The 16,437-nt window shown below is 38.9% G+C and overlaps 1 protein-coding gene across 3 annotated transcripts in view; it reads right to left on the reverse strand.

The window, feature by feature from the left end:
- Positions 1-12,946, reverse strand: part of Cd109 (CD109 molecule) — a 136,482-nt gene extending 123,536 nt beyond the window's left edge. Inside the window, exons 1-3 of one of the 3 annotated variants that reach the window (XM_021720804.3) lie at positions 12,852-12,946; positions 12,425-12,625; positions 11,195-11,367 (exon numbers count right to left, since the gene is read on the reverse strand). In XM_021720804.3, coding sequence (XP_021576479.2) covers positions 11,195-11,367; positions 12,425-12,498 — 247 coding nt within the window. In that variant the 5' untranslated portion in view covers positions 12,499-12,625; positions 12,852-12,946. Of the gene's footprint in view, positions 1-11,194; positions 11,368-12,424; positions 12,626-12,804 lie in introns of those variants that run through there. The other 2 variants (XM_005341260.5, XM_078019717.1) reach the window with 2 other exon arrangements.
- Positions 12,947-16,437: the final 3,491 nt, after the last annotated feature.

Genomic DNA, 16,437 nt, shown 5'->3' on the forward strand with positions numbered 1-16,437 from the left:
TGCAAACTGTTGTGAATATTTTTTCCCTTTTGGCAAGGCTCCACTGAGACATGGGAACTAGTCACTATCTCTTAAAAGGGGGCAGGGCAATCTTGGAAATCACTAACCAAAGATACAATTTACTTACAGTTCTTCTTAGTGTTATTCTGGATCACTCTGCAAAACTGACTATTTTTGTGTATGACCAGAGATAGTCAATCTGAAAACCCTCTCAGATGGTTTCTCCTTCCCCACGTCACCTAAGCAACTCAAAAGAGACCTTGTTTTAAGACTTCACGCTTGGCACAGCCTGAGAACTGGCCATTTGATTTACAAATAGAGTCAAAGCTATTTTTAAGTTGTATAATAAGCATACACAAAAACTAACCTTCCCTTAACTTTTTAAACACACTCTGTAATACCATATGTTGCCTCTTCTGACATCTGTCCTGAAGAATCATTGAAGGCAGAGTGTGTAATTGGAAATCCATCTAGGTCCAAAAATACTCTACCAAAAAAAAAATGGATTTTCCACTATATATAGTCTCACTTAGAGTTTACCTCTTAATTCTCATTGGTTGCTCTTGCTTTTTAGTCATAAGCAGTAACAAACTTTATTATTAGCTGAAATTTTTTACCCCTTTATCAACATATTAAATTTTATCTCACTAGACAGCATATTCTTTGCTCTACAAATGGACAAAATGAGAAGGAAGGATTTCCACCTCAAATCTGTGGAAGACAAATCTTAAAATACAATGTTTCTGCTTTATAGTTTATTGTCACTCAGAGGTTAAATAATCATCCAGTAAATTGAATTTATGTAGAAATTACAAGTCATCAAAACAGAACAAAATCTCCTGCGGTCTCTTAGATCCTCCTTTTGATGTTTGTTTCTTTGTTTGTTCTCAACTGCCTCCCCTTGCTTACAAACACCTCAATAAATAAGAGTTTCATACATAATGTTTTATTCCATTTAGGCAGTTCAGCGAAATCAGATCAAACAAAAAACCACTAAACATAAACAAAATGCACAGTATAAACTCAATGTTAGGTTAGCTACAAATGAAAAACTAAGAGGCAAATGTCTTGGCTGTTAAATGGCAAGGTTGGCAAGCTATATCCTACAGAGTAAATCTGGCCCACAACTATTTTTTTATATAGTCCATGAACTAGGCCTGTTTTTTCCATTTTTAAACAGATGGGGAAAAATCAAAAGAAGAATGATATTTCATGATAATTGAAAATTATATACACTCCCAATTTCAGCATCCATAAGTAAAGTTCTGTTGGTACACAGTCACACTCACTTGTTCATGAAGAGTCTATAGCTGCTTTCAAGCTAAAAGGCAGCACTGAGTAGCTGCAATAAAGACCAAGAGGTCAGCACAACCTACAGTATTTACCCTTTACAGAAAAAGGTTGTTACCCGATGTGGTATGGTGCACTTTTTAGAGACACCACCTCCTTTCTCAAGGAATAAGGTTGAAGGCCTAACATCAGCCATGAACAGAGAGCCATGGACTCGCGCCACAAGCTTGTGCTCCCTCCAAAGGGAAGCATTAGTATTAATACCCAATACTAGGAAATGCCAACTAAGTGACATTCACTGTTTATTACATGCCAGGCACTGTAATAAACATTCTAAGCAATGCCTAAAAAAAGAAAAAGGAAATGGGTCGAATTAATTTTAATTGCATATTGTATTTAACTCAATATGTCTGAAATATTATCATCAAACATATAATGGATACAAAAAATTGTGAGTATTGTTAAAATTTTGTTACCAAGTATTCAAAATCCAGTGTGTTTTATATTCATAGCTCATCTCAATTCATATAAGCCACAGTTCAAGTACTTAAAAACCACCTAACGAGTGTCTACCATATTGGATGGTACAGCTTTAAAGCATTATCTTATTTAACCTTCACAACAAATCTGTGAGGTAGGCACTATGATTATCAGATGATGTAAGGATTAGTTTTCAGTGTAGCTCTAAAACTTTCATTCTGACACATGTGCCTTCCAAACATACTACTGGGCTCCCTCCAAAGGAGGGAGCTATTCCTTCCAAAGAAGTCCAAACATATTCCCATCTTCCCTCCATAGTTTTATTACACTCTCACATAAGTATTTTAATAAATCCCATCTTTTATCTTTCCTCTTGCCCATATTATTAACTCAAACTCAGCCACAGAGATAACCATGCCTCTCCAACCCAACAGAATCATCTGCAACATTCACTCCATACTCTCCCCTCCCACTAGCACACACAGCAAATTTATCTAACTTTCAATCCAGTAAACCCAACTTGACTTTGAAACTGTCCAGACAGCACTCCAACCAGCCTTTACTATCAACTCCAGTTGGCACATGAAATGACGCCTACTCTGCTTCCCTGGGAAGAGCACAGGGACAAGAATTATGTGTGGTCACAAATTATGTCACCTAGCATCGTGCCATGTACAATTTGGTGCGTAATAATGCTTTAAATGCTTAAAGTAATAAACGGCCTATCTTTATATGCCTGAGGAGACATCATACATATTTTAGCAAAATTTAAGTTTTTAATACAAAATCATTTCTGCCAGTTACATCCACACAAATGTAAATTCCTAACATTGCCCCACCAAATGGAAGCTTCCGGGTGGTCTTTAAAAAAAAAAAAAACTCCCCATTTATTTCCAACCTCTTTACCACTCTGGTTTTTAGATTTTAATTCATGAATCATTTCCTCAGAAGTAAAGTCTCACAGAGCTACATACATTCCCCCCACTAAATCTTCTTTGACCAACTTCACCATGAGCCTGGCAAGGGATAACAAGTCAATTCAGACTTTTCCTGAGGGAAGTAAAGAGTAAAAGAGATAAATCAAGGCCAGGATCCACTAAAATCCTCCTCCTTGAATTTTGTTACTATACCTTTGGTATGATGGTCAGCTTAGCCCTGCCCAAGAAATAGTTATAATGCCACTCCATACACTGACAAAGTAATAAAATAACTCTACCCATCCTTTCACTCTTCAGGTGAGGCACCCCATCAGCACAAACAACCCTTTCCTTTTTATTCTCCCCATGCTGTCCTCTAGACACTTAACACAAGTCCAAATTGCATTCCAATTTCTCACAGTCCAGCAGTTTAGGGCACTACCAGAGAATTTTTCCAATTCTTTGTTTCTTTTTCTGATGTGCCACTACATTTATCCCTACTTCCTACAGAGAGGAATTTCTGTACAGGCAGGATCTGTATAATTTAGAGACAGGTAGATAACTGTAGCAAAGTTTTCCTAAAACTGCATTTCAATTTTATTTTTTCATCTCAATTATATGTCAAAATGATTCTTTCCTTACATATTCTCTATTTCTTTCTCTCATCAAATGAAAAGTACAACTTTAAAGATAATCCAATCCCCCGTGCCCCTGATCCTGATCCTGATCCCACCTCTCCTGACCCATGAATTATCCATCCCCACCTTTGGTCACATTTATCTCGCTAGTGTGCCTTTTAAAAGACTATCTGCCTCTGTCCTTTCAACCTCCAAACTTCTAGAAAGAAATCACTTTCTGATTTATTTTCTTACCTCCTGTTCATTGCTAAAAACTTGTCTTTGCTTCCAACATGCAACTTAGAGCCATTCATGTATAGGACACAGATGTCCTTTCCTCTGCCCTTACCTTTTCGTCTCTCTCTGGTTTTAGGGACTCCTTGGCGCTGTCAAAGCTTCCTTCTCAGAATTTTCTCCTCCCTTAGTTTCTGAGACACCTCACCCCCTTCAATCTACCCTTCTCTGACAGCTCATTGGCTTATTTTCCTCCTCCAAAGCTTCTGCCCTCAGTCTTTCTCTTCCATTCATGTGTTCCAAATAGTGTCTTTATGGAAACAATGCTTTAAATTCTCTCCCCCACTACAATTTCAAAACTGTCAGCTGAGCATCTCCACCTGAACGCATCATCAAACTCACACCCAGAGCAGAACAAAATGTCTCTTCAGAAAACACATAGAAACCCCTACCACCTCCATGACACAACTCCCAGCCATCTGCTCTTTCCTCTGGCACACCCTTCCCTTCTCTAGTCTGTGAATAACCATGGGACATGTATGAATGGACATCTTTATCCCTCTGGAAGTAAAAGGTAACTACCATGCACAGAGTCAGACACGAGAAGCACTATTTGCAAACCACATTGAATTTTTTTATACAAACAAAAAATGAAAATTTCTCCAGTCTTCTGCATTTTATGTGTGTTACTAGCATTTATCCAATCCCTCAAGTCAGAAATCTTTTTTTAAGTTACTTTAACTGATATACAAAAACATTAAAAGTGTTCCTATTCATGGAGAACCATGTGATGTATACCTAATGTAATTTTTAAATCAAGTTAAACATATCCCCTCAAACATTTCTCATTTCCTTATGGCAAAAATTTTCAAAATCCTTTCTTCTAGCTTTTTGACATGCAGTATATTATTGTTATCTATAGTCACCCTACAATGCAATAGCACACCAGAATGCCTTACATGCAACTGTAACTTAGTACCAATTGATAAGTCTCACTGTGCTTATCAATGTGCGATTTAAATATTGTACATTATTCTTCCGGAATCTCCAGTGAAATCCTTCCTTTTGTCCCACAATCCATTCATTCATGCTTCACACACAAGAAATAATCCATAAATAATAAATTAATGAAGGTCATGTATTATAAAGTATTATAAAGTCATCTTAACTGAACATAAGAGATCAACAGAAACCCAGCCCAAAGTTTTACAGGATCTGATTTCTATTTCCACCACAACCCTTCAGTGAGTCACAAAGACAGTGACTCATTGAGTGTTAGAAAAGGAGCAGCACATGTTTAACTTAAGCTTTAAAGAATTAATGTGTTTACTTTCAACTTTACCCAATCATTAATTCACAATCAAGCCCCAAGACACATTTCTCTGTTGCTGAAAATTGACACCAGTGGATTGGGGGCTGCTCCAAGGGCAAACACGGAAGTCCAGGAGGGGCCCTCTCAGCTGCCATGAGTCATTTCAGGCTTGCAAGGGCATGCCACTCACTCCCAGGATTTCCAGTATTTGGTCAAGTACAATTTGTGAGACACTAAAGATAGTTGGTCTCATTTTATTATGGCTAAGAATCGCCTGTTGTGATGGCTGAACCTAAAACTTACACTTCTATACCTTACCCATTTCTTGAGAGTGGCCATTAATCTGCATCTTTAGAAAGTACAATTCATACTTTGAGAAACACGGCTATAGAATTTAATGTTTTAAAGATCTATGATGCTCCCAACCTAGTCTCCACCCCATAAAAGCAGCCCTACCTTGAAATGAAACAAGACACTTGCACAAATATGCAAGTAATCATTTTCAAACTCCAAGCTTTATTTTCTTCCACATCAGAAGAATTAACATTTGCAAATATATTATAGGCCTTACCCAGAGTTCTCCATATATTAGGAAAGTTTCTTGAAGGATAATGAAAATAGCAGTGGACTGAAAATTTGAAGACCTACAATATGTTTCCAGCTTTGCCACCAATAAGTGATTTAACTTTGACTAAGTCCTCAAACACCATACCTCTCCTCCGTCTCCTCCTCCATAAATAAGATGTTTAAGTTGGCTTATCTTTGAGGTCCCTTCCACTCCAAAACTCTATAAAGCTCATGATAAACTAAAAGGAGAGCTGGTATTTTACCTTGAAGTTTTTCAGATCCAAATCAGATTTCATTAGTTCCCAGTCTAAACTGTAAGCAAATGTGAAAATGATTTTCGAGAAAGATGACTATATAGCATTCCATCAATATCCCAAAATGAAGCAAACCAAAATCTTTCACTCTTCTCCAGGTAATAGAAAACCTTCTGGTCTCTAGACCTCAAACTAACTTCAGGCTTCACTATTTACTAACCTGGTTAACTCGGGAAAATAAACTGTTCTCTCTCAGGTTTCCTCATCTCCAAAATGAAAATAATAGTGCCTACTTCAAAAGGTTATAGAAATTAAATACCTCACATAAAGTCCCTGGCACTGTGGGAAAACACAATATTTAATGTGCTAAATACCTTCCCATTCTTTCCTAGTGATGTGTCTTTATATAGAGTTCTCAGTTTGAGATCATCCCAATAGGTGATTAATAAAATTGCCTTTGACATGAATCGTTGCTATTTTCTTATAATAACAGTAGCTACCAATTTCTTAAACAATTCCTAGGTGTTCAGTACTTTAAATGTTACCTCATTTAATCCTCACACTAAGCATGACATTGTATGAGGCAGAAACCACTATTTTTCAGATGATAAAACTGAAACCATAACTGCCCACAGCCACACAACCATTAAGTGAAAAGATCAGCACCTACATCCAGGTAGCCTGACTCCAAAGCCCAAGCACATCTATTACACTATGGTCCTTTATCCTCAGGATCCGCCTACCTGTTAATATATATCCCACACAATACCAAAGATATGTGAATGAAGAGCCTACACCCTTCAAAAATAATTCTCACAGAACTACAGGTTCAGACAGAGTTCCACTGGCAAAGCTGCCTGTGAAAACCTGCCCTGGGAGATCTGCCCACACACCACACTAATTAATCTACTTTCATAAAAACCATGGGACTGATTTTGAGCTGTGCAGCGTGAAATGTATGTTCCGTAGCATGGTTTTCACCAGAAAGCCATTCTAAATGAACTAGATGGGTTTTTTTTTTCCTAAGTTCTTCAGCTGATATCTCAAATTTTAAAATTTTCTCACCCTTACCAGAACATGATAAAAAAATAAAATACCCCATCGTCAAAGAAAGAAAGATAATAAAAGACAAAATAGATTTCAAATTCTGAAAAAAATAGATTTTAAATTCTGAAAAAATAGAAAGTGAAGATGCTCCATTAACTTTCCAAAGTTTAAGGCAAAAACTAAAAGCAAGTTATCAGAGGACATAGACATAGAGAGTACCTCATCTTAATACCTTAATGGAAAGTGGTACTGGCGACATTAAATAGGAGTGGGACTGGCAACATTAAAATCTAACGGTGCCTCCAGCCAAAAGGCACTCACCAGGAGAGGCCCACGCAGAGTCCCCCCATTTTCAGCTAACATTTTAGTTGAGTTTTTTTTATTTAAATCAAATTTCCAAAACCAGTGAAAATTAATTCATTAATGGGGAGAAAGACTATACTCTTTCTTATTTGAAGTAAATCTTGCTCCAGAAAACTAGTGAAAGTGTATAAATGAAATTTTCATATTATAGAAAGAGAAGGGAAATAAAATGGAGATTATTTCAATGACATCAGAATAATTCAATGCTTTCATATGCCTTAAGAGTTCTCATTTACAACTGGTGAATCCCAATGTTCTGAATTTTTTCTCCTGATTTGGCATGGAACTCCAGGGCAACTCTGCAGGGGGAAAGAGATAAACCACAGACTAAGGAAGAGAAAAGGGGCCAGACTCACTCTCCACCCAATATTATAGACTGATTCTAAGCCAAGAGCTGCTCCATCTTCACTCCTCTGGTATTTATTACCTGCTGAACTTTTCCAAATGCTTTATCAATTATGTTTATTACTAAAAATAGCTCTATAGTTGTTTTAACTGAGAGATGATGGTGATGGTGCTACTGATGATGATAGTGGTGGCAGTGACATGGGGATGGTACAAGTACTCTTGAGAATCTAAATCTTTAAAGAGACATTGGGGGCTGGGGTTGTGGCTCAGTGGTAGAGTATTTGTCGATCACATGTGAGGGAGGCACTGAGTTTGATCCTCAGCACCACATAAATAAAAAAAAAAAAAAAAAAGCCTGGCACACACCTATAATCCCAGCAGCTCAGGAGGCTAAAACAGGAGGATCACAAGTTCAAAGCCAGCCTCAGCAATTTAATGAGGCCCTAAGAAACTCAGCAAGACTCTGTCTCTAAATAACATATAAAAAAGAGCTGGGGATGTGGTTCAGTGGTTAAGCACCCTGGGTTCAATTTCTAGTACAAAAAAAAAAAAAAAGACATTAATACACCTTTACAGAATTCCATAAAGTTTAGTAGAAACATTTTTTTCTTTAGGCTATTTTTCACACACAAAAAAAAATTAGAAGAAAGAAAGAAAGAAAAACATAACCAGTAACCACTCCCCAATAAATGTAGGAGTAATCTATTTTTTTAAATGAATAATTGTAATGCAATCAATACTGCTGGCCTCAAGCATGGAAATGTAAATTAAATTTCCCCTATGTCTATCCATCAAATAATGAACTCTCCCCTGAAGAAAAGCCATATTTTTCTGCCTTTATTAAAGTACATTCAACAATCTGAATCCATTACTATTTCTAATACAAATTAAACCCAAAATACATTTTGCTAATGGGAAAAAAAAAAAAAACCCACCCCAGGGATTTCTAAAGCTGTCCAGCACCATTGGAATTGAGGCACTCAAAATCAGTCCCTCTCCTTAACTCTGCTAGAAGATAAATCTCCATTAAAACCAGTCTTTGCTTGGAGGCCTGCAGAGAAAGCTGATGAAGCAATCAGATCTGAAATGCATTTGTTTGTGTTTACAGTAATTGGGAGGGGATTACAAAATATGAATTTTATGAAGATCCAGACCCAGAAGACTTAAAAGTCCTCATTTATCTACAAATTGTTACATAAACAAAGGATGTAAGAAGTTAGATAAAGTAAAGGATGTTAAGGACAAGGAGGGAGAAATGACTTGATCCTTAAGTGCTGACATTTACAGGAAGCACCTGTTCTGAGAACAATACTCACAGCTCTGATAAAAGAATAACACTCTCTTTTGAAAGTGAGAGAATGCTCCTAGCAAGGGGAGTTTCAATGAAACTCTATGTTGACAGAGTCAAAAACTGCCCAAGAAAGAAGTAGCATTTTCCTTCTTTCCTTTTCAGAGATCCATTCTCTTCCCTGGACAGGGTTTTCCGGACATAGTCTTGAGCACTTGTGCTTCCCAGGAATATATGAGGAGCACTTTTCCCAAAAGAAAAAAAATCTAAGAATAAAGTTTAAAACCAAGCCACAGTATCATGTACTCCCAGTGCAGGTACTGTTTGTTGTAAAAGAAAGACTGATAAGGCCGGGGTTGTAGCTCAGTGGCAGAGCACTTGCCAGCACGTGTGAGGCACTGGGTTCGATCCTCAGCGCCACACATAAGAAATAAATAAATAAAGGCATTATGGCCAACTGCACCTAGAAATTTTTTTTTTAAAGAGAGACTGATAAAGGTCACTGCAGAAAAGATAACACTGAGAGAAATTCTAGACCAAAGTCCAAGCAAAGACCAAACGTTTCTCAAAATCATCTGTTATTTTGTACCTCTGCACTGCAGTAAAACTGCCCAAATTATAATTTTTTAATGAATAAATAGCAAATGTGGAACTATCTTCAGTATCACCCCTGTGATTTAATACTTCAATATTTTCTTTAGCCCTAGTATAAGACCAGGTTTCATTCATTTTCAGAAACAACAGTTCAGTAATCAAAAATGAGATCTGCTTCCAGTGAAGAAGGAAATGATGCTTTCTGCATCTTCTTCTTCAGTATTATTTCTAATAATATTAGCAGTTGTTCTGTATTGAGTACATAATAGGTATATTACATACTGATTTCAATTTCATAACTGCCTGGGGAAGTTGGCTTCATTATCTCCATTTTAACGATAAGCAAATGGATGCTCAGAGCAGTTAAATAAATTGCCCAGGATCACAAAACTAGTGTCAGAATAGTTCTAGAACTCAAACTCAGATGTTAAGACCTAACCTACACTTCCTCTCCAGAAAAACAAAGCCTACCACCTCCCTGAATTGCTCTTCTAAGAAACAAAGTGACCTGCCCCCCCAACACACACACACTCCTCTCCTTGATTCTTAGACCAAATTTACCCACCCATTGGGTCACCTTTCATTGGAGAAGAGATCCACAGATGTAGATAAACTTTTATCTCATTTGATGATAGTGCTAATTTCTCTATGCTGGTAGAGGATAAATGTTTATATAAAGAACTATTGTAGCTGGATACAATGGCACACCCCTGAAATCCCAGGGACTCCGGAGGTTGAGGCAGGACAATCCTCAGCAACTCAGCAGTCCCTAAACAATGTGGCAAAACTGTATCTCAAAATAAAACATAAAAAGGCCTAGGGATTTGGCTCAGTGTTTAAGCACCCCTGAAATCAATCTCCGGAAAGGAGGGAGGGAGGGAGGGAGGGAGGGAGGAAGGAAGGAAGGAAGGAAGGAAGGAAGGAAGGAAGGAAGGGAGGGAGGGAGGGAGGGAGGGAGGGAGGGGAAAAGAGAAAGAAAGAAAGAAAGAAAGAAAGAAAGAAAGAAAGAAAGAAAGAAAGAAAGAAAGAAAGAAAGAAAGAAAGAAAGAAAGAAAGAAAGAAAGAAAGAAAATACTGTAGAATCCCATCCATTCTTCACTATGTTCCCTTAAATGACTTTTTAAAGATAGTTCTTAACTTCATAGGAATTTAGTTAGTTGTGTTTATATTTGGGTGGCAGAATCATGGGTGATTTAGGTTTCTTTCTTTTACTTCCAGTATTAATCAAGTTGTAAGCACCGAGAATATATTGCTCTTACAACTAAGGAAAAAATACAGTAAGTGTCCATTTTAAGTATTTAAGTATTGACACCCTAAAATTATTTTTCCCTTATACTTATTATTTCCCTTTTTCTTAAAAAAGAAAACATTCACTGAGCCAATATAATCATGGGCCCCAGCCTCCTTTGCTGACTGAAAATGGACAGTGGTAGCATGACCCATTTCTAGGCCTACTCCAGAAAATCCTCTTATATGAGAGACTCTGTGCTCTTCCCCTACAAATTGGGGAACCATGTTTTGATGATGATTGAGCTAAATATGGAAGGAACCTGGGTGTCTGAATCCCACTAGGAAGAGCATTCAGGAATGCCATTTTGGACTTTACATAAATAAAAATTAAATGTGTGTTATGGGGGTGCTGGGGTTGTGGCTCAGTGGTAGAGCCCTTGCCTAGCATGTTTGAGGCACTGGGTTCGATTCTCAGCACCGCATATAAATAAATGAATAAAATAAAAAGGTCCATTAACATCTAAAAAATTTTAAAAAATAAAAAATGTGTTATGAAAGTCACTGTGAATTTGAGTTCCTTTGTTACACTACCTAATCCATGGCTTTATTAACATATTCCAATTTTTACTGCAGAAGGGTAAGAATCCACGCACCTTTTTCAAAGATTCCTTCTGCTTCCAGAACAGAGACAGTTAGGTTTGACATGGTCTTGAACACCTCCGCCTTGACAGTGACCTGTGAGGGGCTATGTTCCAGAAGCTCCACCCCAACAGTCATATTTCCTCCAGGCCTGATGATCCCTGGGGCTGTCACCAGAAAACGAGGCCTAAAGCATTCCCAACAAGGGAAAAGACAAGTTTTTATCCTCACATCTTCATTCTTTTGTGACCCTACAATATCATAAAGAGGGAGACAGACTCTCCATACTGTCCTTATTGCAGTTTTACAATTGACGTTGCCCCACCGCTCCATTTAGCAATGCAGTTAAATTCTATGAAACAACAGTAATTCCCAAAACACTATGATAATGCAGTAATCCATGCATTACTATTAAAGGAAGGCTTGTTATTATTTCCATTTTATAAACCACAAAGAGCACAAGAGGAGCTGAGATGTGAAAGGCTTACACTGGAGCATGCAGAACTTATAAGCAAAGTAGAAGCCTCCAAGTTTCTACTTTACAGATTAACTTCATCCCAGTGTGATTGCTTTTCTTGGCTTAAAAAAAAATGATTAGGATTTTGCCCGTTTCTTATTCAAACCTTTATACTTGGGCATCCAGCCAAGAAAAAAAAAAAGAAAAGAAAACATTGATTGAAATATACCATCTGAAAATAAACTACAAGTGGTGAAATTTCCGGGTGAAACAGAGGGGAAAAAAAAAACACCTCACTAAGGTAGTTCATTATCTGCTAATTTGCTAAATCTACAGTTTAGGGATCAACTACGAAAATCTTCAGGAATGGGGCACTATTATCTTAAAGTTCTGATCTTTCTTAGGAACACATACTTCAGGTACTTGAGCCCCACTTTGACAATGCCAAAGTTGAGACATCTTGCTTAGGAAAAAAAAATAATTATCCTGTCTTTGAGAGAAGGCAGCACATTAGTTGGAAGCAAAAGATTGAGAAGCAAAAGGCAGAGGCAACATGGGCTAAAAATAAAATTATTTTCTTTATAAAGTTGTTATAGCCATAAAGACGATTAAACATTATGGGTGGAGAATGCAATTGTCCCAGAGACAGCCACCCTGCAGCGACAGGATCAAACATCCAGGCCAAGGTCGGGCTGGGGACTGCGACCGCGCAGCCGCTGCCACTTCCCGAAGCCCCGGCCCAGGCCCATCCGCGCCGCGCACCCTCCCCGCGCGCCCGCGCTCCTACCCGGGGCCCGCGGCCAGCGCGGCCGTGCACACGCAGAGAAGGTGGGCAGCGGTCAGGAGCGGCGGGCCTGGCATCTCGGCAGCGTCTGCTCGTGGGAAGGTCGGCTCCTGGGCAAATTCGCAGGCACTGCGGGGTGTGGCTTGTCACCTCCTCTCGAATTTTATCCCCTGACTCGAGTTTAGCAATCTGAAATGGGCGCGCCTAAAAGCGGAGTGAGAGATCTAAATTGAGACGGGACTAGGTGGCTCCACCCTTCCCACCCGCATTACAATGGCGCTTCTCTCAGCTTTGGCAAACTTCTCCCATCCAGGGGGTTAGAAAGCGGTCTCTAAATGCGGTCAGCCCAACCTGACCCCGCCATCCCTGCTCCCCGCGTAGACCTGAGGGCGCCCACTTCCCCGGCCACCGGGTTCCCAGGGCTGTTTACACTAGCGCTCTACCAACGGTGCCCGGAGTGAATAAACAAGCCCATCCCTTGTGAGGAAAAATTCATAGCAACTATGTGAAGTGGAAAAAAATCAATCATTGTCCTCCAGACTATGAGTCAGAATTTTAGAGAAACGCAGACGTGCGCGCGGGCGCGGGTATGCACGCCAAATGGGTATATTTGGAGGGTGGCTGTTTGATGTATAGGACTGGGAACAGAGAAAAACATTTTCTCCTTAAAACAAAAACTGAAGTATATTGCTTTCCTCGCCGAGAACGCGTTTTGGTTTCTCCACTTTAAAGGAGGAGGGGGCAGTGTTGCTCAGTGGTAGAGCACTTGCCTAGCATGCGCGCGGCCCTGGGTGCCATGGGGGTTAAGGGGAGTGGTCCCCTGCCTCGTGCAACTCTGAGAAACAATTATCTGGGAAGAAGCTTTTATACTTACAACTCTCACTGAACATTTACTTCAGAAAGTATTCATTAGAACTGTAAAGCCTACGGTAATTTGTCTAATCACAATTAGGGCCTGTTGGAATAAAGGCCAGTGGCCAGTGGTGGCGGTACTCAACCGTTATTGATCCCCATCTCTTCTCCTACTTGTCTGTAGTTCCTCCCCAGCCACCCTCTTTGGCACTGCCACCATCTTCAGATGACTCAGGTTTCACCATGACTACACCATAAAAGCAAGGAACTGCCAGAAACTGTTGGAAAACAGCACATTCAGTCCCTCACAACTTAAACTTTCTAATTCATGGAAAAGTTTTAGATGGTGACATTTTAATATGGGGCAAAATGCAAACGGAAAAGAGGTCAGCAAAAGAATGTCTCATGGCACAGTTATGTGCTAAATAAAGGAGAAAGTAGCACCTAGACCAACTGTGGTTTTTGGAGTCCAGGAACTTGCTTTCCTCCCTTTCCTGTTCCACCCTTTCTCACCCAGCTGAACAGCCTGCAAGCATCCCTCATTCCTCTCCCAGGGCAGCCTATCTTTAGTGACTGACCTCCTGTGCATGCCGGACTTGGGTATGGCCAGAAGTGTCAGAAGCTGCCTGTTCCTGATATAGCTGTTACTGTAGGGCTGGCCTCACCTATGTTGTTCAGAGAGGAAGATCAAGTTCAAGTGTGGGCAAAGTGCCATGGTCTAAATAGTGCTTCTCACTCTCTGATGTGTATGAGAATCACATTAAAATGCAGATGTTGATTCAGCCGTACAGGATGTGGACAGAGATTCCTGCTTCACATCAGCAGACAGTGGATCATGGAGATTCTACACATAGGGACAATTTGGGGGCACTCAGATGAGCAAATGAAGTTGAGATCATTAAGATAATTCTCAAGCTTCCCCCCACACACCTTTTGTGGTGCTGGGGATTGAACCCAGGGCCTTGTGCGTCTAAGGCCAGCACTCTATCAACTGAGATATATCCCCCGCCCCTCAAGCTTTCAATTCAGAGCAGTAGACAGTAAATTCAGGCAAGCAAATATAAGCAGGACTCCAAAAGACTAGTTGATAATGTTGCATTACAAGAGGACCTACAGAAAGATTCAGAACCACCTACTTATTTTATGAAATTAAATCTGTGTAGATTTTGAACTGATGCACCCTCCCAGTTTATGCCTTCCTTCTCACAATGCACATTTTTTAAAATTTTTCTTTAGTTATAGATGGACAAAATACTATTTTATTTACTTATTTTTATGTGGTACTGAGAATCAAACCCAGTGTCTCACACACGCCAAGCAAACACTCCACCACTGAGCTACAACCCCAACCCCCCCACAATGCACATTTGTTGAAAGTTTTAAACTTACAAAAATTTAGATGTCTGGGTTCACATAAAGATGATGCTATTTCAAACTTGGTACAGAATAGCTACACAATTTTTAAAAAAAAGGTTAATTAAAAATGTTCATCTCAGAATTTTGGTTTTCTTAATTAATTTAAAAAAAACTTAAAATAGCCTGAACATCTAACAATAAGAGATTGAGTTAAATAAATGACTATGTATCCATGTCATACTATACTCTGAAGTAATTAAAAATCATGGTGTTGAATTATAAATATTTATGATATATTATTGAGTGGGAAAAGTCTGTTGTTTGTTTTTTAAAGAGAGAGAGAGAGAAAATTTTTAATATTTATATTTTAGTTTTCAGTGGACACAACCTCTTTTATTATTTTTTTTAATGTGGTGCTGAGGATCGAACCCAGCACCCCACGCATGCCAGGTAAGCGCGCTACCGCTTGAGCCACATCCCCAGTCCTGGAAAAGTCTGTTTAATAAAATAGAATTTAAGTAGGATTTCATTTTCATAAAAATAAAGTGTACATTCTCATTATAGTTATACATATTGAAGATTTGAAAGGTGTTCACCAAAATCTTATCAGAATCCTTGTGATTCCTGTATCTGCCATATTTCTGATGATGAATATGTATTATTTTTCCTGTAGGAAGAAGAAAACAAAATGATGCTGCCTTAGTAAACAGTCTTTGAGGATGTATCCTAGAAACTCTTGAGTAAAATTCCTTTTTTTTTTTTTTTTTTTTTTTTTGGTATTAGAGATCAAACCCAGGGATGCTTAACCACTAGCCACATCCCCAGCCCTTTTTATTATTTGATTTTGAGCAGGGTCTTGCTAAGTTGCTCAGGGCCTCACTAAGTTACTGAGACTGATCTTGAACTTGCAATACCCCTGCCTCAGCTTCTCAAGTCACTGGGATTACAGGCATGCACTATCATGCCTGACAAGTTCATTAATTTTTAAATCAAAAATATTATGTGTGTTCTCCCATGAAAACTGAATAGTCTTCAAGATAACAACCCCACACTGTTCCCATGTCCCTTCAGAACTGTCTTTAGTTTGTGGCTCAGGGACAATGGCAGACTGTTTGAAATGAGACAGACATATACTAAGAAATCCTTGGAGCTGGTAATACAGACCATATAGATAATTTCCTAAAGTCACCATTCATCAGCCAAGGGATGAAAGCTAAATATAGATAACAACAAAGAAAAACTGATAGAGGGGGCTAGGGTTGTGGCTCAGTGGTGGAGTACTTGCCTAGCATGTGTGAGGCACTGGATTCAATCCTCAGCACCACATAAAAATAACTACAACTAAAAAAATTTAAAAAAAACTTATAGAGAACTGAAACTCAAGCCCCTCTTACCACTTCCAACTTCAGTGTCATGGGTAACCTGCAGAGAAGCTGCATATGTGTTTGGGTCACAATTCAGACAAACTGAAGGAGGAGATCCTCAGAGAACTTTAGCAGCTGCAGGGCTGAACACCACCTCACAACCAAAAAGTGAGCTAGCACTTGCTACAGCAAGTGTTCGTACCTGCCTTGCTCTCTTCCTACCTTGATCTTTAGAGGGTAAAAAGATATATAGCTCTCCTTCACTTTTGGCTTCCAAATTCATGCAAAATGTCCTATGGCCAACATGATCTAGAAGCACAAGCAAAGGGAAATCTGAGAAGTTCAGCTCTGTCTTAGAGAAGATGGCACAATACAAAGCCACCAAAGTCCATGCCTCATCTCAAATTTTAAATTTTTAATTACAATGTTTCATCATGAGTAAAA

This window comes from Ictidomys tridecemlineatus, chromosome 8, assembly GCF_052094955.1.
Source record: "Ictidomys tridecemlineatus isolate mIctTri1 chromosome 8, mIctTri1.hap1, whole genome shotgun sequence".
Taxonomy (NCBI): Eukaryota; Metazoa; Chordata; class Mammalia; order Rodentia; family Sciuridae; genus Ictidomys; species Ictidomys tridecemlineatus.